This window comes from Stylophora pistillata, chromosome 12, assembly GCF_964205215.1.
Source record: "Stylophora pistillata chromosome 12, jaStyPist1.2, whole genome shotgun sequence".
Lineage (NCBI taxonomy): Eukaryota > Metazoa > Cnidaria > Anthozoa > Scleractinia > Pocilloporidae > Stylophora > Stylophora pistillata.
The window spans coordinates 8,781,260-8,803,328 of NC_142530.1; the positions used below are offsets into that span (position 1 = coordinate 8,781,260).

The 22,069-nt window shown below is 40.8% G+C and overlaps 1 protein-coding gene across 1 annotated transcript in view; it reads left to right on the forward strand.

Moving 5' to 3' along the window:
• Positions 1 to 22,069, forward strand: part of LOC111334474 (uncharacterized) — a 54,592-nt gene extending 32,523 nt beyond the window's left edge. The window contains exons 39-56 of the mRNA XM_088740713.1: positions 454 to 691; positions 1,043 to 1,606; positions 1,959 to 2,531; positions 3,622 to 3,702; positions 4,073 to 4,120; positions 4,704 to 5,270; positions 5,586 to 6,146; positions 8,980 to 9,168; positions 9,483 to 9,653; positions 10,027 to 10,200; positions 11,524 to 11,673; positions 12,331 to 12,888; positions 13,503 to 14,066; positions 16,219 to 16,618; positions 17,412 to 17,671; positions 19,015 to 19,466; positions 20,404 to 20,560; positions 21,050 to 22,069. Of these exons, the coding sequence (XP_088596839.1) occupies positions 454 to 691; positions 1,043 to 1,606; positions 1,959 to 2,531; positions 3,622 to 3,702; positions 4,073 to 4,120; positions 4,704 to 5,270; positions 5,586 to 6,146; positions 8,980 to 9,168; positions 9,483 to 9,653; positions 10,027 to 10,200; positions 11,524 to 11,673; positions 12,331 to 12,888; positions 13,503 to 14,066; positions 16,219 to 16,618; positions 17,412 to 17,671; positions 19,015 to 19,466; positions 20,404 to 20,560; positions 21,050 to 21,078 (5,736 nt within the window). The 3' untranslated portion in view covers positions 21,079 to 22,069. The remainder of the gene's footprint in view (positions 1 to 453; positions 692 to 1,042; positions 1,607 to 1,958; positions 2,532 to 3,621; positions 3,703 to 4,072; positions 4,121 to 4,703; positions 5,271 to 5,585; positions 6,147 to 8,979; positions 9,169 to 9,482; positions 9,654 to 10,026; positions 10,201 to 11,523; positions 11,674 to 12,330; positions 12,889 to 13,502; positions 14,067 to 16,218; positions 16,619 to 17,411; positions 17,672 to 19,014; positions 19,467 to 20,403; positions 20,561 to 21,049) is intronic.

A 22,069-nucleotide genomic window follows, 5' to 3' on the forward strand; every position in this document is an offset into this window, starting at 1 on the left:
CTTCTTAATAGTTGTTACTTCTTTCCAAATTTGCCTTTAAGTTATGTGAAATGGTACTTGGGAGGCGCGCAGCCAAGCCTGGCACCCTTAAATTTCCTCATTTTCTTCACACTAATTTTTTTTCTTGCACTTGGGACGAATCTGATACTTTTGGCCTGCCTCCTTATCAATAAAATGATTTAAGCCGAAAGTCAGGAAAGGGTATTCGCCACCCTCCGGTGTAGCCCGGGTTTCATTTGTGGACCTGACGCCCCATCTGAGTAGAGTTTATTTATTGCTTCTCGTCCTCGTCCTGAGAGTCTTGTCATGCTTTTTACGTCTTGCAAAAGAATATCCTAAAAACCCAAATTTTGATTCGACCTGGAGGTGGTCCACCAACATCGACCTCGTTAATGTGCAACTCTTTATTGCTGTTGCGCTTGTCTTATTTTCGTTTAATGCACGCTCTTACAGATTGTCATTCTTATCACTGATGGGAAGCAGACGAAAGATGGACAATCCCTCAGCCTCCTGGAAGCCTCGGAGGGCATCAAGAAAAAAGGGGTCACCATGTACGCTATCGGTGTCGGTAACGGAGTAGACAGAAATGAATTGGAGGAAATTGCATCCAGTCCTGACAAGGTTTTAACGTCCTCTTCCTTCCGAGAACTTGCAGCAATTGCACCACAGATGCGAAAAGCGATCTGCCAAAGTACGTAATAATTCGTGTGAATTATTTGCATTTAGAGGTTTTTTCGGTATGTTGTTTGCTATTATTTGTCATTCAAACAATAAAATTCTCTGATACCATTTATCATGTGATATGTACCCAGACAATTTTAAGCCAAAGTGATTGTTTACAAGAGAATAATGCTTGTAGGTTAAGTGATTTTTATTCTAGATGTGCCATTTGGGTCGAGAAAGAATTTTATAGTGCTCCTCGAAAAAATGCTTTCTTAGCGCTTGTTTCTTCCCTCAAGGTAGGATTAGAGGCGTTAATTTCACTTTAATGTTTTTAAGAAACTATTTTCCAATTTGGGCTTATTTATATTTTTCATACAAGGTCCCAAGGCCACGCATTTAGCCGACATTATTTTCTTAATGGATGCATCCAGGGAAACTACCTCTACATATGCTACAGAGAAAGATCTCATCAAGTCTTTCGCCAGGTACTTAAACATCGATCCACAAGGAACTCGAGCAGCACTTATTGCATTCAGTGGCAGACCTTCGGTAATCTCCGACTTCGAAAGCTTCAGATCACTACCCGAATTTGAATCAAAGGTTGACAAAGTTCGTCATTTTGGGGGAAGCCGCAGTGTTAGCGATGCTTTAAGAGGAGCGGCAGGGATGTTTCCAAAGTCTCCCTCTTCGGTCTCCAAAATAATCTTCCTTGTCACTTCTGGGAAACCACTGTTACCGCAGGACAAGAAGTCAGCTGGTAACGTCGTTGATGAGCTAAGCGACATAGGAGTGAGGACGTATCTTGCCCTGGTTGGCCCCTCTCCTAATATTCAAGAGTATAGATTCTTAGTGGACGATACAAAAAGTGTATTTACCGTAGAATCTAGCAGTGATGTTCCGAAGCAGATCAATCAAGTTGGAAGTTACATTTTGACTGAAACGGGTAGGTCCTTTGGTATCAATGAGCAATGGAAAACCTTAATGCTTATGCTTTATCATTTTCAAAGGTTCTTAAGATTTGATCGATAAGTAAACTTGATTAGTAGCTGTGTCCTCGAAGTGTGACATATCGTTTTTTGCATTGCCAAAATCATCGCGTTAACCGTTGATGATATATTGTACATGATATACAAGTGAGCAAAAATGAGTCAATTGGCTCGAACAAATCTGGAAATGAAAGTTTCGTAGCCCAGATTACGATCTTTAATATGAAAAACTTAGTATATTGTTTTAAGAATAAGAAGCTGTGACGAAGCTCGGAAACGTACCTTTGTGATTTTTCTTTTTTCTAACAGTTACACCCAAGAAGCTGAATCTCACCACGTATGTTTTGTTTGTTCTTGACTCGTCCGAAGCGGTATCTCCGGCTAACTTCAAGAATCAAAAGGAATTTGTAAAATCCATAATGAGCCAACTAAACTTGTATCCACGCGACAGCGACTCCCGAGTCGGGCTTATAGTTTACAGCTACAACGCAAGAGTACTTTTGAATCTAGATAATCGGGAAAGCAAGTCCTCTCTGGAAAGAATAGTGGATAATCTGCCACACTTGAAAGGAGGCAGAAGAATTGATAGAGCTTTAAAGGCGGCGACCGACGTCCTGAAAGACGTTGGCACTGATAAACCGAAGTTTGTCATCTTGGTGGCTGCAGGCCAGCAAGAACCAGATGCTTTGTCATTCGCGGCTGCTGTCAAACCTCTGCACCAGACTGGAACGAAAACGCATGTCTTGGCAGTTGGGGATGACGTGGATCCCAGTTACTTCAAGGGAGAGGATAAAGTTAAGTCAAGTGTTATTTCAGTTCCTTCTTTCACGGATCTCCCTCAAAAGACAGCAATGCTCACAGAGGACCTTTTGAAAGAATACGGTACGTGCGTTTCCGTTGCTGTAGCCATCTGCGAAGAAGCGTGTGTGGTGTTTGTGTTCTGTAACTATAATTTGTTTCCACCAAAGATTCCTTTATCTTTTGGTGAAAGCATACGCTGCTTCGTTTATCTCGTCTCTGTAAACTATTGGATGGTTAATGTACTTAGGAGATGCGGAAGTTGCATGCTTAGTTGCTCCTGGGTTAATTCTGTCCTTGAAGGGCTTAGGTGCCAGGTCATAGGGAGCTTCGCTGATACAAGGACGCACTTAAAAAGCCTTTTTTGATTTCAAATTGTGTAACAATGACGGGAACTCCAACGCTTAGTGTATTATCCGTATTTGGAGCTCACCTCTCACTTCTGTGGCTTGTTTTAATCCCAGGCCTTATGTCACCTTGGTTTTACGATCCGTTCTTCGCTTTGAACCTGCTGTGCGAGGTGTTTCACCGGTTTTCATTAAAACTATCATTCAAAAATCAGGCGCGACCAAAATCACCCTGAGACGCGGAACCACGCTGCGTTCAATGGCGGAGCATATTTATGCATTAGTTTAGTACTTCATTCAGTTATAAATTGGGGCTGTGGCTTCTAATACCACTTGTGCAAACTTAACCTCTCTCTACTGTCATTTCCAACTCCAAACTTGAATGTCGTTAGCTGTTTAATACCAGTAAGTCACATTGGAATTTTCAATGTAAATAAAAATCTCTCACCAGTGGCGGATCCAGGGGGAGGGTCCGGGGGGTCCGTATCCCCCCTATCAAACCTGACGCTTACAACTTTGAGACAGGATCGTATATCACTTTTAATCCAAATAAACGGTAAGCGGCCAAGGAATTATAACGTGCAACCGCGACTGGTGGGAGGGGGTGTGGGAGAGAAGTAACTTGCCTCAAAAAGTCCAACAGTCCTTTCTGAACCAAAGTTTGGACACCCCCAATCAAAAAGTCCTGGATCCGCCTCTGCTCACTATACCTGACGTCACAAAAACTCTTGGTACAGTATCTCTTTTTGCATAGACAGTATAGCGCCCTGGAAAATGTCCAAATCTTATTTTGGTAACTACTACCTAAGCAATGATTTATTTTTCAGTTGCTCCCACACCCTCAAAGACAACGCCCGAGCAACCTAAAGATCCCGCTGGGAAAACAACAACTTCTCTACCGTCTTCAGGTGAGAACAGTGAATGTTTAGTGCAATAGAGAGAAAGGAAAGCTTCCAAACTATCGCAACGAGTTAACTGAACCTCGAAAGAAAATTTTACAATACAATATACTTACCCGAAATAAATCTGAACGTACCAGGTAGACTACGATAAATACCAACAGAAAGTTTACCGGTAGTACTTTGTGCGAGAGAGATCAGAAGCAAGTTAAACTTTTGACCTTTGATCAAACTTGACTGGGATCTAAACAAAAAGCATCAGTCGTAAAGTTATGCACCAAAGTAGGACTCGCAATCTTATTTTGTACTATGTAAATCTTAGTGTTGCTGCTCTCAACGTTATCTTACAAAATTTTTCACTAACACATGATTTTTTCAGTTGTTTCCACAACCTTAACTCCAATCCAAACAACGCCCAGACCAACAGGTAACAACAGTAAATGTTTACTGAATAACCTTAACGTACAACCAGGTCTCTTGATTCGGAAGAAACGAACTAAGGCCTCCAACCTAATGTAACACGTCAAGTGAACCACGAAAGAAGACGTTTCCTTATAAGATACTTGTGAGCCAATGTGAACGTACCATTACTTCGATAAGACTCACCAAAACGCTTACAGTCCTTATTCTACACATTGCCTGAGAAAAATAAGGCCCTAGTTCAATTTTTTAAGCCTAGATCAACCCTATTTGTTATTTAAGCAACGGTCCAAGATGTAAAGTAGGGCTTGCAGTCATATTCTGTTCAACTAATAGCCCGTGATTTAAGCCATATATGCTCTTCACATTTTTCAAAATAGTTTCCAGTTGGTGACGTAAATCAGGAAAAAAAACACAACGCGCGACAAGCTATTCACGAACATCTAGCTATATCCACCACAATGTAAATTAGCCAACGACAAGTTGCAAGTAACATAGTTGTCATGATTATTTATTTTTCGTGATTTTTTTCATTCTGACTAGATAGTTGTGTAAAATGATATTATTTGATGAGCTGATTTACATTTTAGATGGAGATTCCCCTCCAATGGACGTCGTCTTTCTTTTAGACACATCTAACCGTGTCACCCAAAGCGACCTTGCAAAACAGAAGGAATTTGTAAAACTCATGGCTCAACGCTTCGATGTTTCTCCAACTGCTTCCCATGCTGCAGTACTCAGTTACGGCGACAGAACTATTTTGATTGGTGGATTATACGACTATGTAAGGGGGAAACGGTTTGAGGACAACGTAGACTCTGTAACTCTCATTGGAGGAAAGAGAAACATCCAGGAAGCTCTGAGACAAGCTACGAACCACCTCGCTTCATTTGGACGCGAAAACGTCTCCCACGTTGTCTTTTTGATAACATACGGACGGCAGTCTCCGGAACTTGGTTCTCAACGATTGCAAGAGATGGTGCAGAACGTCAGGGACACTAATGCAATCCTTTATGTCGTCGGGATAGGGATCGACGCCGACGATCCGCAGTTAGGACTTATTGTGGAGAGACCAACTGACCTTTTCGAGATTCCTAGGTCTGGTGACTTGAAACTTAACGTGCCATCAATAGTTTATTATTCAATTTCTAGAGCTGGTAAGTTTTAACAAGGTGGATGTAATTCTCTGGTGAAATCACTAGCTTCGTACGTTCTGCTCCAATCCTATTAGAATAGCTTCATAACTTTAAATCCTGATATGAGACATCCAATTCTTACATGATGCTACAGGAACAATTCCTAACAATAAATGAAAGTGATAAATCGAGATCGGCTTTACTCGTAATGGTCTCTACGGCAAGTTGACCTTGAGCCCTCTTTTGTTGATCATGATAGCAATTGATTTCTTGCATAGAACGAATGAGCACTAATTGCATTATTTGGACGTTCTCAATTTTTGTTTCTTCTGAAAGAATCCAAGGTGCCAGAAGATTACGAAGCTGAGATCATCTATGTTGTAGACTCTTCTTCTATGGTGGGTCCAGTTAACTATCGGAACGGGAAAGATTTCATCAAGGGTCTGGCGCGAGCGCTTAATCACAGTCCCAACTATACACAGTCAGCCGTCATCATATATGATACCTTTCCTCACTTTGCCATCCGTATGGGAACGTACCCAGAAATTGGTCCCTTTTCAGATGCTGTCGACAAGCTTCAGTACCGTGGCGGACAAAGTGGCGGACTAGATTTAGCTTTGCAATTTGCACAAAGAGGTTTTTCCCAAGATCGCTCCGATGTGCCGAAAATTATTGTATTGATTACTTCAAGGGATTCGCCAAACACGGCAACCATCGATTCTCTGGCCGCAACCCTACGTCGAGAGGATATAAATGTAACTGTCCTGGGTATCGGACCTGAGTCAAACTTTCCAAATGTTCGCCGCTTGGTTGTTCGACCAGACGACTTTCTGACACCGAAAGGATTTGATTATTTGCCAAGCTATGTTCCAACGGTTGCAACTACAATTCTATCAGGTTAGTTTTTTCTTCATTATATTTTCCCATTATCAGCTAGGGAGGACTAGTAGTTCCAAATAGCTTCGGAAGAGAATCTTCTTCACTCCTGACTTTCGCGTTAAATCATTGAATTAAAGAGACATATCATTCCTGCTTCAAAGAGCATATGATTTCTATCTCCGCGTTTTAAAAGAAGATATAAACAGTTAAAATTTCTTACATCGTTTAAAGATTCCCCGAAATAACCTAACCTTCTCAAAACCGTCTTCAAAAATACGAAATATTCCAGTGTGGACGCTATTATTTGGAAACGACTTCCTAACATGGTCTCACTCTCGTCAAGTCTCAAAATTTAACAGAAATGGCGTACTCCGACTGAATTTAAACGTTTCACGGGCATTTATGCGACGAGTAAGCAGTTATATCGCCATGGATTGCAAAAAATGGTGTCGTTGTTAAATGTCCTATGGCACACTTAACAACAACTTTTCATGGATCTGCTTTGAATTCTCAAAACACAGTCAATCGAAAAGAGGGTTGTTTTCCTCCAGCAGCCCAAAGGGAAATGGTAAGGTTTCCGGAACACATTTTCTCTTCAACCTAAGAAAAGTCATCACAGGTCAACGTTTTTTCTTTGATAATCACCGAGGTGCTCAATCGAAGAGGAAACATAACGTAGTTGCTACCTCAGTTGCCCAATCTTGCAATCACAGTAAATACAATGAGCGATTGGCTTGACGAAGAATCTACACTCAAGTATGTTAAAAACCTCAGGTGTGCAACCTACCTTTAGCTACAGGTAAAGCGCGTTTAAAAGCGAATATTTTCAGTCCGAGGAGTACTGCGTTGAAAATGTTTTAAGAAAGCATGCATCTTTCATTCTCTCCAAACTTCCCGCCTGCTTCATGATAATGAACGCATGCTGACACATGGATCAATTGTGCAGCGGAAAAATATATATTTCACAGTTAAGGGGATTCCCTTGTTTTGCATTGAGTAACCTTTTCTGCGCATAACATTGCGACATCCAAGATAACGGCCGTTCTTCCCGCTAGCGTGAAAAGAACAGACAAGGGACGCTTTTGCAGAGCGAAAGCTTTTACTCGTAATAAGAATGCCGCAAATCGGCTGACAGCCTCCTGGTCTGCTCTCGAAAAATACGTCCCAGTCCCCACCGCGCAAATTCTCCATCCTGACTGCGATCTCAAAACCATGTCCACCTTTCACGGCAGTTTGTGAGGAAACATGAACGGTGAGACCCGATTTTTTTTTCAGGTATTTGCTATGAGCAGTCTAATAAAGAACATCGTCGTTTATGTAGTGATGACTCTGATTTCCACCACAAATCAGAGACAATGTGCCAGTTTTTCGATAAACGTGGTTACCCTGTTTCTGACGTTCAAGCGGGTTACCACCGCGCCCAACTTATTGATCGACATTCAGCACTACAAACGTCGCAAAAGGAAGATTCCGACCGCATTCCATTCACTCTCACGTTTCACCCTCACAACCACTCAGTTAAATCCATCATTCTTAAAGACTTTAAATTACTTCAAAACGATCCAGAGACAAGCACTGTCTTTTCGCAGCCTCCGCTCATTTCATTCAAACGCGACAAAACATAGGCAATTTTTTGGTCAAAAGTTCTTTTCAGACTAATGACCAACCAGGCACTTTTAAATGCGCTCGTGCACGATGCAAAACGTGTCCTTTCGTTCACAACACTGATAAAATATCGGGACCTAAACGATCCATTAAGATCATCGATCACTTCACGTGCACCTCCGCCAATGTAATCTATTGCATAACTTGCACTTATTGCAAAAAGATATATATCGGCGAAACAGGCAGAAGACTAGGTGACCGATTCCGAGAACACCTTCGAGACGTGGAAAGGAATGACAAGGACACATCGAAACCAGTCGCTAAACATTTTAATTTACCTAATCATTCTAAGCAACATATGGCAATCTGCGGTCTTTCCTTACACTTAGGTAGCACGGAAAGCCGTAAAACTCTTGAACAAAAGCTCATCTTTCAAACCGGCAGTCTAAATCCCACAGGGATCAACGAACGCTTTTCATTCCACTAATTTATTCGTGTTTTTCTCGTTGCCATGTTCCCACCAATAACGTAGCTCCATTTTCTGCCTTTAAAAGAACACACAACCCACAATTCCTCTATTCGCTCCGACGAAGGGCTAACGCTCGAAACGTCAGCTTTTGTACTCGTTACTGTGGCCAATTTACCATTTCAACTTTGTTGATATATCCAAATTATTGATAAAGAACATATTTGAAGAATGAAAAAAAATTTGAATTGTAGAACATGATTTTTTTCGGAAAATAGTTCCGCACTCGCTGTATTTTGGTCAAGACGAGGACTTCTAGCTAACCACGGAACTGTCCAAAAAAGTGCAAAATCCCCACAACCAGCCAATTAAAAGCAGCTAAAATGAAGCGATACTGCTTATTTTAATAATTGAAACTTTAATTTCAAAATAAAATTTGTATCTTTCAAGTTACCAAGGCTAAATTCTGTTTGAATGTGATTCGAATTTTTCACGCGCAACCAGTAAAAATACCCCATTTTAAGAGCCTGCTGACGCGTAAACAAGCACGGTGACCCCATTTTTTCGTTGCAATTTTTTAAAAGTTTATATCACGAATGTTAATTATTCCTAGTTTCAAAAGTAGTTTGATAGTAGAACAATTTCAAGGGAATTACCTTAATCTAAAATCTCATCAATGAATCTATTCATATACTAATATAATACTATGCTAATTAATCTACGACTTGTCTTCTTGATGATGCGGCTCGAACTCCTATGCTGTCTTGGCAACAAAACAAGGGTCGCCAAATCTTCCAACAGACGGAGGCTGGGGCCCATGGGATGAATGGGGCAAATGTAGCAAGACTTGTGGGACCGGACGACAGACCAGAGAACGCAGATGCGACAGTCCTAGGCCACAAAATGGAGGGGAGCAATGTCAAGGACCCAGTCAGCAGTTACGGAATTGCAAAATCATGGATTGTCCCGGTATGTTCTCGTCGGTAAATTAGAGTTTTTCAAAGAATAAATGGTCAAAAGTCAAAGTCGCGGACGTTGAAGTTTTTTTTTTCTTCATAAACTTATGATATAAAGGTAAATGGTAATTATCATAATAAGATGACAATGCTAACGCTAACAGTTATAAAAAATTATGATGTGGACGACCACGACCGTGCTATAAAGAAACATAAATAAGATCTGTCAGTCGAGAATCACATTCGGGTGGTCTACCAACACATGACACGGGCATCCAGATGATAAACCAGTGTTTTAAATCTTGATTATTTAATTTTATTGATTAGTGAATGGAGGATGGGGCCCTTGGACTGAATGGAGCAGATGCACAAAGACCTGTGGGACAGGTTTACAGACCCAAGAACGCAGATGCGACAGTCCAAGACCACAAAATGGAGGGAGGCAATGTCGAGGTCCTAGTCAGCAGTCACGGGAGTGCAAAATCAGGGATTGTCCCGGTATGTTTTCGCCGGTATTTGAAAATTTTTAAAAGAATAATTTACTAAATGAAAAGAAAGCAAATAAACGAAGTGGGAAAAGTCAAAAGTCGCTATCGTTGATTTTGTTTCTTCAAAAAACTAAATCTCACAGTAGATCTGCTGATGATAAATATATAAACGATACTTATCACAATAAGGAAAATAATGATAGCAATAGAAAATTAACAATATATAATGTGGATACAAGACAGTGTTAAATGATTACCACGACCGTACTATGAAAAAACAGAAGTTGGGACCCGTATTCGGATGCTCTGCTAACATAGGATACGGGTATCCAGGCGGTGTAACGATGTTTTAAGTCATCAATGTTTTAATCTTCTTTACTTAGTAGTGCATGGAGGCTGGGGCCCTTGGAGTGAATGGAGCAGATGCACCAAGACCTGTGGAACAGGATTACAGACCCAAGAACGCAGATGCGACAGTCCCAGGCCGACAAGTGGTGGCAGGCAATGTACAGGACCTAGTCAGCAGTCCCGCCCTTGCAGCATGAGGAGCTGTGAGGGTATGTCCAAGTCAATAAATCAAAGTTATTGGCTCCGTTTTGTCGAAATTGTAATGGTGCAAAATGCTACATCAATGTCTATTGTTACAGTTTCTCCAACTTCAAATATAGCAATGTTCGTGCGTAGAGGTAGTTAACCGATAATCGGTTGACGCGAATTCCCTCGTGGCGCAAAAGCCTTGCATCGACCTCTGTATACTATCAACATGCCTCGTTCTGGTAACTAGAGAAAAGGTTGCTCGAACTTTAGAAAATGAATCCTTCCAAACAAACTTTTTTTAGAACATAGCTAGCAGAACCGCGCAATCAAATTCAATATTTGTAAGCGTGCTCAAAATCCCGATAGTGCACGCTGAGAGCGTCAGCAAATCGCTTCGCCAGAAATTTTTTTCGCGCGAGCGGCCGATTGTTAGCGCGGGAAAAATAATATATTTCGCGACAATAATGGATACAAACAGAAACTCGGCCTACTAGTCCGAAAACGAAGACAATGTTCCGACCTTTTCCCTTAGGCTAGAGTTCTTAAACTCAAGAAGCTAGAGTTGCCCTCGGCTATCGCCTCGGGCAACTCTTACGCTTCTTTCGTGCTCTCTAAACTTCCCTCGTGCTCCATAACCCGATAGTGCACGCCAAAGCATGAACCAATTGTTAATGAACGCCCTCTTGAAACTCTTTCTTTGTACTTTATTCTTAACCGAGTACGAGGAAACAGCTTTCAACAAATTTGAATCTGAAGAGTAATTAAGTCTGCTATTGGCAGCCGAACGCGTTAAATACCAAGAAAATTGTTTTCAAATTTTAGTTCCCGTAAGACTACTTTCGTTCATCAATTGAGAAAGTTGAATGGAAAATGGAGGATAAAATGCTTTAAGTCGTGTAAACGGGCCTAAGAATAATGAATAATTACTGTTATATACCTAGACTTTCAGTCAATAAAACGAGCTCTGTGATTGGTTGATTCCTGGTCACGGGACCCCTAATCAAGTTCAAATGTCTCTCGACCGGGATACGATTGCGTAGTTGTTGCACGTGCGCCGAATACTTCGTCTCGGGAAACATCAAAACTCTCGGGAAAACAAAACTAGCTGTTTTCCTTGGAACTATATATTAAGTGCAATTAACTATATATTAAGTGTAATTAACTATATATTAAGTGTATATTAAATTTTGATAGGATATTAAGCGCCGAGTGACCACAACCAGCCGCCCTTCAATAAAGACTTTCCCAAATTTTCATTGTCAGTATTAATTCAATTATTTAGTACAATTTCTCTTTTTTTAGTCCTTTCTCCATTCAATTCTTACCCTCTATACAAATTTCAGATCCTGAGGGTTCTTGTCCGCCGTATTCGCCGACCAAGCGATGCCCTGGCTTAGTTCAAGACGAATGCACATGTGATTCTGATTGTAATGAAGTCAGTAATTACAAGTGTTGCTTTGACGGCTGTAGGCGAATGTGCAGGAGCACAGCTGGTGGGTGTCATTCAGTCTTGAAGTATGCAAAAGTAATACTACACCATTAAATAGGGGAGCAGGAATGCCCTAGTGGAGTTCGCGCTCGTTTCCCCCCCCCCCCCCCCTCCCTCGCCCCCTTAAACAAGCGTCACCTGTGGACTGAATTTCTTGTTGTTTCACGACTTTTCTCTGGGATTTTTACTCCGGGTTCTTAAGTTCAACAAAAGTTCTAAATTGTAGACTACAAGCGGTCCCTCTGGATAGTGAGGCACTTTTCGAGTTCTTCCCTCCCAGAGCTTTCCGCGGCACACTAGCATCAATTTTTGTTACTGATTTTTTTACTCTCGCAACAGACTTCGCCGAAAAGGGAGGACCCCTCGTAGTCTATTCAAATTCCAGTCCTAGTAACGGTAGACAAAGAGCCACTTTGGATTTGTTTCTGTTAAAATCCATTGAGATTCTTAGTAGTCCTGCTAGTAGGACTTCGACTATTGAATTTAACTTTTAAATATATATATATATTGTCAGATGTATTATTGGGCACTGCAGCCGAAATTTCCGTCTACCTCTTGATGCTTTCTTTCAAATTCAGTTTGAAGCCAGGAGATAGTTAAAAAGTTCAGGATTTCAGTTCTGAGCAGTTTTCGGATTATCTTTCTCTCTGTTTAACTTTAGCTCAAGTCTGCACCGCCAGCGTGGATATCATCTATCTCATGGACTCCTCAGGAAGCACCAACGACTTCGAGAAACAGAAAGATTTTGTTCGAGATCTGGCGCGAATTTTCAGCCTCGAATCCAGTCGTGCTGCTGTTGTCTCCTACGACGACAAAGCGACCGCACGTGTCAACTTTGATGACTTCGATAGCACCTTTGAATTTGCAAATGCTATCGACCGCATTAGTCAGACAAAAACACAAGGGGGATCACGGATCGATCTTGCGCTGGAGAAAACATCGGATATGTTTGAATCTGCGCGGACAAATGTCCCAAAAGTGTTGATCGTCCTAACAAATGGCACTCAATGGCACTCGATGGTACTCGACCAACCAGTTCAACTCCTTCGTGATCAAAATGTGCGGATCTTTGCAGTAGGCATTGGGTCCAATGTTGATATTAATAAGCTGAAATCATTTGTGGAAAGCGATGCAGATGCTTTTCTGGTGGATTTATTCGTAGATCTTCTTCGCAAGTCGCAGACATTTGCTGAAAACACTTGCAGTCAAATCAGTAATTGTAAGTAATTCCTTCCTTATTTTTTCGAGAAAGAAAGTTATGAGGACAAACTTTTAACTTATAAAGCGAGTAAACGTTAGCATTCTTTGGAAAACAAGGGTATTTTTCTGTTTTATATACAGAGGAATCAGGGAAAGGATTGAATGTGGAACGCGTATTCTCTTGTCGAAACTACATTGCGCAAGTGTAGCAGAAGTCGTACAGCAGACACTTACTTCTTCAAACTCTTACGGGAACAAACGATAATTCCAAAGATATCGGTTGAGTTTTAGAAAACTACATTCATAAAATAAATATCAATCGAAAATTTATTTGCTTCTTCTTTCCCTTTGTTTTCAAATGAAGGAAAGAAAAAAGAAAAGAAAAGGCAGAAACGCTTTAGTCCTTGGTCTCCTTGTTAATTTGGCTCATCAGCCTGAAAGATTGAGGAAAGAGGGCTAGTTAGAAAGAATAAGCAATCACGAATGAAATTATCTTCATTTATTATCAATTATCTTCATTTTGGAATCAGGGAAAATGTGCATGATACCCACGTCACGTCATGTATATGATACCCACGTATCCTGCTCTTTGCACACGGAAATTTTGCATATTGTTTGCTTCACTTTTCTTAGCTACCAAATGTGTCCAAGGAGTAGACATTGCTTTCCTCATGGACTCATCAGAGAGCATTACGGACGAAGATTTTGAGAGAGAAAAGATAGCCGTGAAAGAGATTGCTGGCCGATTCTTAAGTGCTTCCCCAGACAGCCGCGCTGGTGTCATTATGTACAGTGGTCGGCCTGAACTAATGGTAGACTTTGGCAGTCAAAATTCAATCAGCGAATTCGAGTCTGCCGTGGACGGCCTGACACACAAACGAAGTATGACAAGAATAGACAGTGCCCTCCGCTTTGCAGCGGAAAGATTATTTTCAAATCCACGCCGCTCTGCGAGTTCCGTTGCTGTGGTGATGACTGACGGGATACAGACGCCGGGACCTGGAGTCGAGCCGTTAAGAACAGCTGTGCTACCTCTTCGGGAGAAGGGAGTTCGCGTTCTTGCGGTCGGCGTGGGACCGAGGGTGGACCGAAGTGAATTAAAAGACTTGGTAACGAGTGCAAACGATGTGTTCCAAATGAGTTCTTTCCAGGAACTGCTAAACAAATCTGAGGAGCTACTAGAAGTTGTCTGCCCTGGTAAGTAAGGAGAAAAACAATTACACAGTAATCGATAAGAACAGATAAATACAAATTTAAATGTAAATTTAAAACATACAACGAGAATCACAGGTAGTGGTTGTACTTACATGTATGTCTATATTTAAGAAATGGCGGATTGTGTGAGATGAACCATGACTCAGAATAGTTTACTTATTGACCTGCGCAGTTACCATTAATTCCTTTAAACAGAACGAATATTCTTATAGTAGGATTACGCTCATCCTCGGAGACCCAGGGGCTGAGTGGATTTCAAGTTAGGGCATGAAGAGCCCCTGGGGACATTGTCTTACAAGACTAGTTCCAAACGGTCGCAGTCGTTCTGCCATCTGATTGGTGCCAGAAAATCTTTGTGTTTTTCTGCCCAATCAGAGTGAAGTGTGCTTTAGAGTCCTTTCGTGTGTTTTAACACGGACATATACTTGTAGCGCAGTTGCTCGCCATGTTTGTTTGGACCGTGCGACAGAGATTCGCTTGAGGTAAAAAGTTTCAGTCTCGGCACACAACGTAAGAGAAATCGATCAGATTGTCCGCGAAAATCTTACCGGAAATTATACTGAATACTTTCGCAGGTATCACTAGAGAACGTGTTTTAAAGTTCGCGAGGTTTGTATACCACACGGTGGTTGCAGTCATTGATATGTCGCTTAAACGATAAACGAGATTTAAACTTAAATCTTTCTAGATTTTTTGCATAATTTGCTGTGACTGAAACTTTGCCAATCCCGTGAAGTTATTTCGTCGCACGGGCCACGCAGGTATGTCGAGCAACTGGCGCTTTCGCCTACGTAGCTTTCTGCTTTCTCTGCGCGCCAAAATCTAATCTTAGTAGTAAAGTCATTCACAATACGGCCAAGGCTGCAGAGAACGTTAAGTTCGTGGACGACCTCCAGCGAGTGCTAAGAGAAAGCTTAGCTGTGTTTCCGGTTTGCTGATTAAAATCTGAACAAAAACTTATTAACGAGAACATCGTGGGAAGGAGAGATGTTTTCGGGCAGTTACCGAAGGGGTTTGGAAAGAGCTTAATCTTTCAACTGCTGTCTAGAGTGTTGAAATTCTTGAGCTGGGAAGGCCACGGATTCTCTTCTAGTCCCTTGGTCATTGTCATTTCACCTCTTCTGTCGATTATTGAAGACCAAGTTAAATACCTTTGATCATTGGGAATCGATCCGATGCTGTTTTCAGTGGGAAAAACAAAACCAAACACCAAGAAATATCGGATGGAAAGGGCGGGTTTGCTTTATTGCAAATGTCAGCTTAGTAGTACAAGATCATCTACCCACATCTAATAAGCAAATATTTCCACTCGTAGCTTTTCTTTTTTTTCGAGCGAAGATGAGATTAGAGTTTGGCATGCACAGAAAGTTTCGCAAGTACCAGTTGCTCGACATACCTGCGTGGCCCGTGCGACGAAATAACTTCACGGGATCGGCAAAGTTTCAGTCACAGCAAATTATGCAAAAAAATCTAGAAAGATTTAAGCTTAAATCTCGTTTATCGTTTAAAGCGACATATCAATGACTGCAACCATCGTGTGGTATACAAACCTCGCAAACTTTAAACACGTTTTCCAGTGATACCTGCGAAAGTATTCAGTATAATTTCCGGTAAGATTTTCGCGGACAATCTAATCGATTTCTCTTACGTTGTGTGCCGAGACTGAAACTTTTCACCTCAAGCAAATCTCTGTCGCACGGTCCAAACAAACATGGCGAGCAACTGCGCTACAAGTAAATGTCCGTGTTAAAACACACGAAAGGACTCTAAAGCACACTTCACTCTGATTGGGCAGAAAAACACAAAGATTTTCTGGCACCAATCAGATGGCAGAACGACTGCGACCGTTTGGAACTAGTCTTGTAAGACAATGTCCCCAGGGGCTCTTCATGCCCTAACTTGAAATCTTCTCAGCCCCTGGGTCTCCGAGGATGGATTACGTTGAGTGTAGGTAGGTTTTGAATGGCTGGTTCCCTTTTTAGCTGTTTCGCTGGCATTTTAAAACACATTTTACTATGTCAGCCACAGAACAAATGAACATTGTGAAGCGATTATTATGTTCCCAAAAAATTCTGAAGCTCTCAAGCAACGCCCATTATTTTGTAACAAACTCTCCCAATTAATTTTTTTTTAGCCCGAAAACACGTTCCAGGACCTATTAATACAACACTGATTACTACAACGGCGGCGCCAGTGACCACCACCATGACTACTTCAACCATCACCGAACCTATTCGGTGTGAGGAACTCTTAGATGTCGTGTTCGTAATGGATTCGTCACGAAGTATCGACGCGCCGCAGTATAAACAGGAAAAAGATTTCGTGAAGAGGCTCGCCAATATTTTTAAAGTTGGAGCAGGAAGCCGAGCAGCAGTGATCATTTACAGCGATGAGACTCAACTAAAAATCACATTTGATCAGAATTCCGACTTGAGTAGTTTCTTATCGGCCGTGGAGTCTTTACCGTACCTGCAGAGAAGAACCAGAATTGACAAGGCACTGACAATGACTGCACAAGTAGTGAGACAGGCCAGGTGAGGTTTTCACCTCTTATATCCATTTTTTATAAAATGCATAGGTAGCGGGAAGAAAATCACGGAAAGTATGTTTTCATTAAAGGGATTTTTTCTAGATGAAGAAGGGGAAATATGTCTAATCTAGCTGAATTTACGAACATTACCTGGCCCAAAATGTTCTAGAAGCGCTGTCAGAGAATTTTCTGGTCAGCGGTTGGCCTTTGGCGGTTGTTTCTTATCAAGCGATGTGATCCGCCTATCCTACCTGAGTTTTGAAAATAAACTCTTCGTTTGAAGAGTCTTGAAGTCTTTTCGAAGCAGTAATGCTCTTCTGATTAGCGCATATCCCTGACGTGGAGTGAGGTCGTGGATTTTCCCAGTCAAGGTGGGATAATGATAGGAGTAAAATTTACCCGATTTCCCCTCCCCCTCTTCGCACTATAATACTCTAATGTAATGATACCCGTCATTGGCAGTCAATTTTCAAAAGTCGCTCTTTTTTACTCTGTTATTGACTACTAATCCCACCAGCTACCTCTTTAAATAAAAACATGTGAACTCCCCAATTCTTCCGACCCTTCCCCTTTTTAAGCTGTAAATCATAACTGGTCTCTTAGACAAAGACTGTATTCGCTCAAGATCAGGTATTTCTATCTTACTGTGCGATGAGTTCTGAAGAGTACGAACATGCAACTCACCTTCCAAATAGGCTTCTCAATTTTGAGTTTTTCTTGAACAAAGCATCAAGAAAATTATTTGGTCTCTTTGAATTTTGACAAATTTTGGTCTCAGGGTAAATTTCTCTCGGCAGACCTGGCTTCCCGAAAGTTGTGATTGTTATGACAGATGGCCGTCAGACACGTGACCCAGATGCACTTGACCTCAATATTGCGGCAAAACCAATTCACGATCAAGGAGTACGCGTTCTCGTGGTTGGAATTGGCCCGGAGGTGTCCGATGATGAGCTTCAATTGATTGTCAACGATCCTTCATATGTTTTTAAAGTCGGGTCATTTGAGAATTTGACGAAAGCCACCCAAGACGTCGCTGCCACCGCCTGCATCAATCCTAGTACGTCAGATAGTTATGCCAATTTTTTTTTAATAAAAGCAGCATGCTAAAAAAATTATATGAATGAGATGTTTTAGATTTTATAAGCCATTTTCGTTAAAACAATTCTTAAAAAAATTTAAGTCTATTGAAGAAGGGTCTGTCAAAGAAATTTTTTAATAATAATAATGATAATAATTTAAATTTATATAACGCAGACCTCTATGTGGATATATTCAGTCGCGCTTCACAATATCGTAAGGTAAAATTATGTTAAAAGTAACTAAAAATATAAGGAACTATTAAAACCTACGAACCTATGCACTCGAAGGGAACAGTTACCGAGTAAAACTAGTTAAAACTATTTGAAAGCTAAATTAAAAAAATGAGTTTTGACAGCAGTCTTGAAAGCGTCCAATGTCTTTATGTTGCGAATTGTGGAAGGTAATGCATTCCAGAGATAAGGTGCAGCTGACTGGAAGGCACGATTTCTACTCTCTTAGATGCCTTTTAAATGAACAGAAAAGAGTGAATGACGTTGTTACCATTTTTCTTCTGCTTTTGTTGTTTTGTGCTTCTGACTGATACTACGGTTTCAGTAGTTGGTGTGGGTTGTGACTGTGACAGAGTTGTTGTTTTTGTTGCTGATAAACTTGATGAGATCATAAGATGACAAAATTTGCCAATTTTCTTGCATGACAAAATTGACCAACACTTCATACATTTTCGATTGTCGTCAACGTTATCATTTGTTCGATTCAGTAAATAGACGCCTAAGGCTATCGCGTTTTTTTCCCATTCTTTGGCCCTTCCATCCCCTCTCTCCCCTCCCCGAGCCAACCTGTAGCGTTTCCATTCCCCCTGGGTTTTCTCTCATACCACTGTCCTTCTCCAAGTTATCTTTGGCGTCCTCCTCCCATCCTCCAATGCTCTAAATATATCTCATTAACTAAGCGCGAGGGCCGTACTGGGAGAATATCGGCCCGAGGTCTTGACAGTACGGACCGAGCGTAGCGAGGTCCGTACAAAAAAGACCGAGGGCCGATATTCTTCCAGTACGGTCCCGAGCAAGCTTGGTTAATAAGAGATTTATTACACGACTTAAGTTCAAAGGGACACAAGTGTGGTATCATTCGGGGCCATTCGGGACAGTGCCCGGTCCAATACTTAGAGAATATTGGACCGGCAATAGAGCATTTTGATTGGTTGATTTTAGTTATTGGCCCTCTGACTGCCCGAGTCGTGTAATAAAACGCTGTTTACACCCTGTTTGCTAGGTAAATGCGTTCACCAGTTCCATCCTTTTCTCCACGTGTTATCGCATTTGAAAACTCTTACACATTTCCCTTATGTTGCGTTTACAGGACCCACCACAATTCCTCCGCCTCCACCATGTTCAGAATCATTCGATCTGGTATTCGCTATGGATTCCTCCGGCTCCATAGGAGAAACAAACTACCAAAAAGAAAGAGACTTCATCAAGGGATTAGCAAACAAGTTGGTGGTCGGTCCGAGGAACGTTCATCTTGGTCTCATGGTATTCAGTGACTTGCCAAGTGTGTGGGTCAGCTTTGGCACGCTTAGGAGCACGGACTACCGTTCATTTTCCAAAGCGGTAGACGGCGCACCATATCTTCGTGGACGTACACGTATAGACACCGCGCTTACGATAGCTGGTAGGGACGTATTTCCAGAAGGGCGCCAAAACCAGGAGCCTCAGGTGTTGATATTGATAACTGATGGTCGTCAATCTGACGATCCTGGGTCAGAAACTTTGGAGAAAGCTGTGCAACCTTTACGCGATCAGGGCATTAAGGTGCGTACCTAAGTCTTTTTGAAAATGTTACCTAAGTTCCGACTTGACGAGTCATTTTAAAATGTTCATATTTTTTGGAAAATTATGTTTTATGAGCAGTATCAAAAACATCCATTTTGAGATGACTTGTGATCCTTAAAATCTTATTGGCTCACAGCGCTGCGAATTGTTTACTCATTTTGCTCTAAAGTACATCTTTTTCGAGTAAAATAATCGATCAGATTTCAGTTTTCAGAAATGCAAAATAGTCCACATAGCGCTCTCTTTTTATTATTATTTCTTTTTCTTTTCCAAATTTTTTTTAATCAGTAACAAAAGCCTGTATTCAATCAATTGAAATTTCTTCTTTGAATTAATGAGATGGAAAGGTAACTGAACCTAACGTCCAGCGATTCTGCGCATTCGATTTCAGAGTAAATTGCACTCCCTTCATCTCAAGTATCAGTGTGTGGTGGCTTATAGCTTTATCTACAATAGTAGCGCGCTCTTTACCTCGCCATAGTTTGTTGCTGAGAGGTTTTTTAACATTGATTCTGGTAACCTAGCTTGCCTTATCATCCCAAAGACCCAACTCCTCTTCAAACTCTTATTTAAAGCTCTATTTTATGCACACCCTTTTAGCACACAATTATTGAATTTATTGAAATTTAGGTGCGGTCCTATTTAGGCTATTTACTAATGTTTTCAAGCAATAGAACCAAGTAAACTGATTGTGACTCAGCTAAACTGCTGAGGCCAAATGGTTTATAAGTTTATTATCTTATTTTCTTGCTTCCTCTCCATATATCCTACTATAACTTATATTAAAATTATTTATTTTGTCCAGTTTTGGGATTGTTTAAAAGGCAATTATAATAACCATAATTTTCACTCTGCGTCGAATTAAAGCAAGAGCGTTCTGTTATGCATGAAAACCTCATTAACTTTTTTCTATCAGATCATCATTGTTGGAATTGGAGGCGATGTCGATAAAGTGGAATTGAGATCCCTCGTGGAGAACCCAAATGATGATTTGTTCCTTGTTGGGTCATTCCTGGACTTGGAACCCTTGTTAAGAAACAAGAAGCTAACTGATGCCATCTGTTTAAACACAAGTACGTTGAAATTACTCCTTAAAGACTAGTTCCGTTCTGCATCGTCAGGTTAAAGAAGTTTGAAAAAATCCTCCTAATCTAGCCTGTTGTTTTGTGCCGAAAAATTTATTGCCCTGATTTTTCCTTGTTGATGGTAATAAGAGAACTTAAAATTCTTCCATCTCTTTTTCATTGGCCGATAGCTCCAATAGCCAATAAGGATTTGGACAGGTGTCAAAAACTACCGGCACTATACTAACGACTTATTCATATGCACCACAAATAAACCCACCAGAACGACCTCATATTATCGACGGGTTGAAACTTTCATTGGTTGATTGCATCAATAAATGATATAGATTTGGACCATGACAATTTGATATCGTGTTCTTATTAAACACAGCATTATAAAGAAGCGGAAAGGTAAATTTTTCTCCCAAATTATACCCACAAGATATTAATTCAAAACAGAATTCGTTAACTGGGTTTTTATTCGTATTCTTTTTGTAGGTGGTCGTCGGCAGAGGAACTTGTCGTAGGAGCAAGACTGGAACTAGTCATTTATTGTCTTTCACAATTACTCTGCAACTACGAATTGACAAAGGATCAGCGCTTTTTTAGATATAGGAAGGTTTTAGGAATTTATATGCTTTTAAATTATATATGTTAATTATTATTGCATTGATAGACGTTTTAGGAAGTTATGTGGAGCTTCTACCAATGGGTAGAACGCATTTTCATCCCTGTTTGCGAGTTAACTTGGAAGTAAAAACCGCGTCATTGTGAACCGCGTTTTTACCTTTGAATGCGATGTTGTTCGTGTTTTATCTTCCTTGGGACCGTCTGCTTAAACTGTACATCAAGATAACCACTAAGCAGGTAGCTCTGAATTATTTAGCACAAAGTAAGGTCATTAGTATTCATGTTTCCCTTTGTAAAAGGAAAATTTTTTGTTCAAGGTTTTTCGCTATTTTTTTTCGGCTTTAAGTTCCCTTAAGCATTAGTAGGGAGAGAAGCTTGTACTCCCCAAGCGTACTTCCAGGAATTCATGTATTTCGCTGCGCGAGGTATAAGTCGTTAAGGCGTGTGAACCACAATCTTGGCTCTTATTTTCTTCATGTATCATTTGCATTTTACGCCATAAGAAACTAAGAGAAAGAAGAGACTGCTTTTAATTTAGAGGCACATCCTGAATTTTGAAGGAACATTGCACGGTTGAAATTCAGCATAACGCGCTAGTTGAAATCATTAAGCTCTATCATTAAAAGTAAAAAAAACCATCTTACAAAAATAGAATGTCTCTGTTAATTGTTGATATTTGTTGGGTTATCCCAGCCTATTTTTCCTGAAGGGGATATTATAACATAACCAAAGTAAAGCGCGCGCTCTGATTGGTCAATTTAGCATCCCCCATTTGCCCATGGGTGTACGCTGCTGACGTGAGCAAATGCAAAGACTATTTTTCCGCGCGCGCTTGTTTTTTCTGGTCACGTAAGATTTGTTAAATAAAAGGGAACACTTTAGCTACAA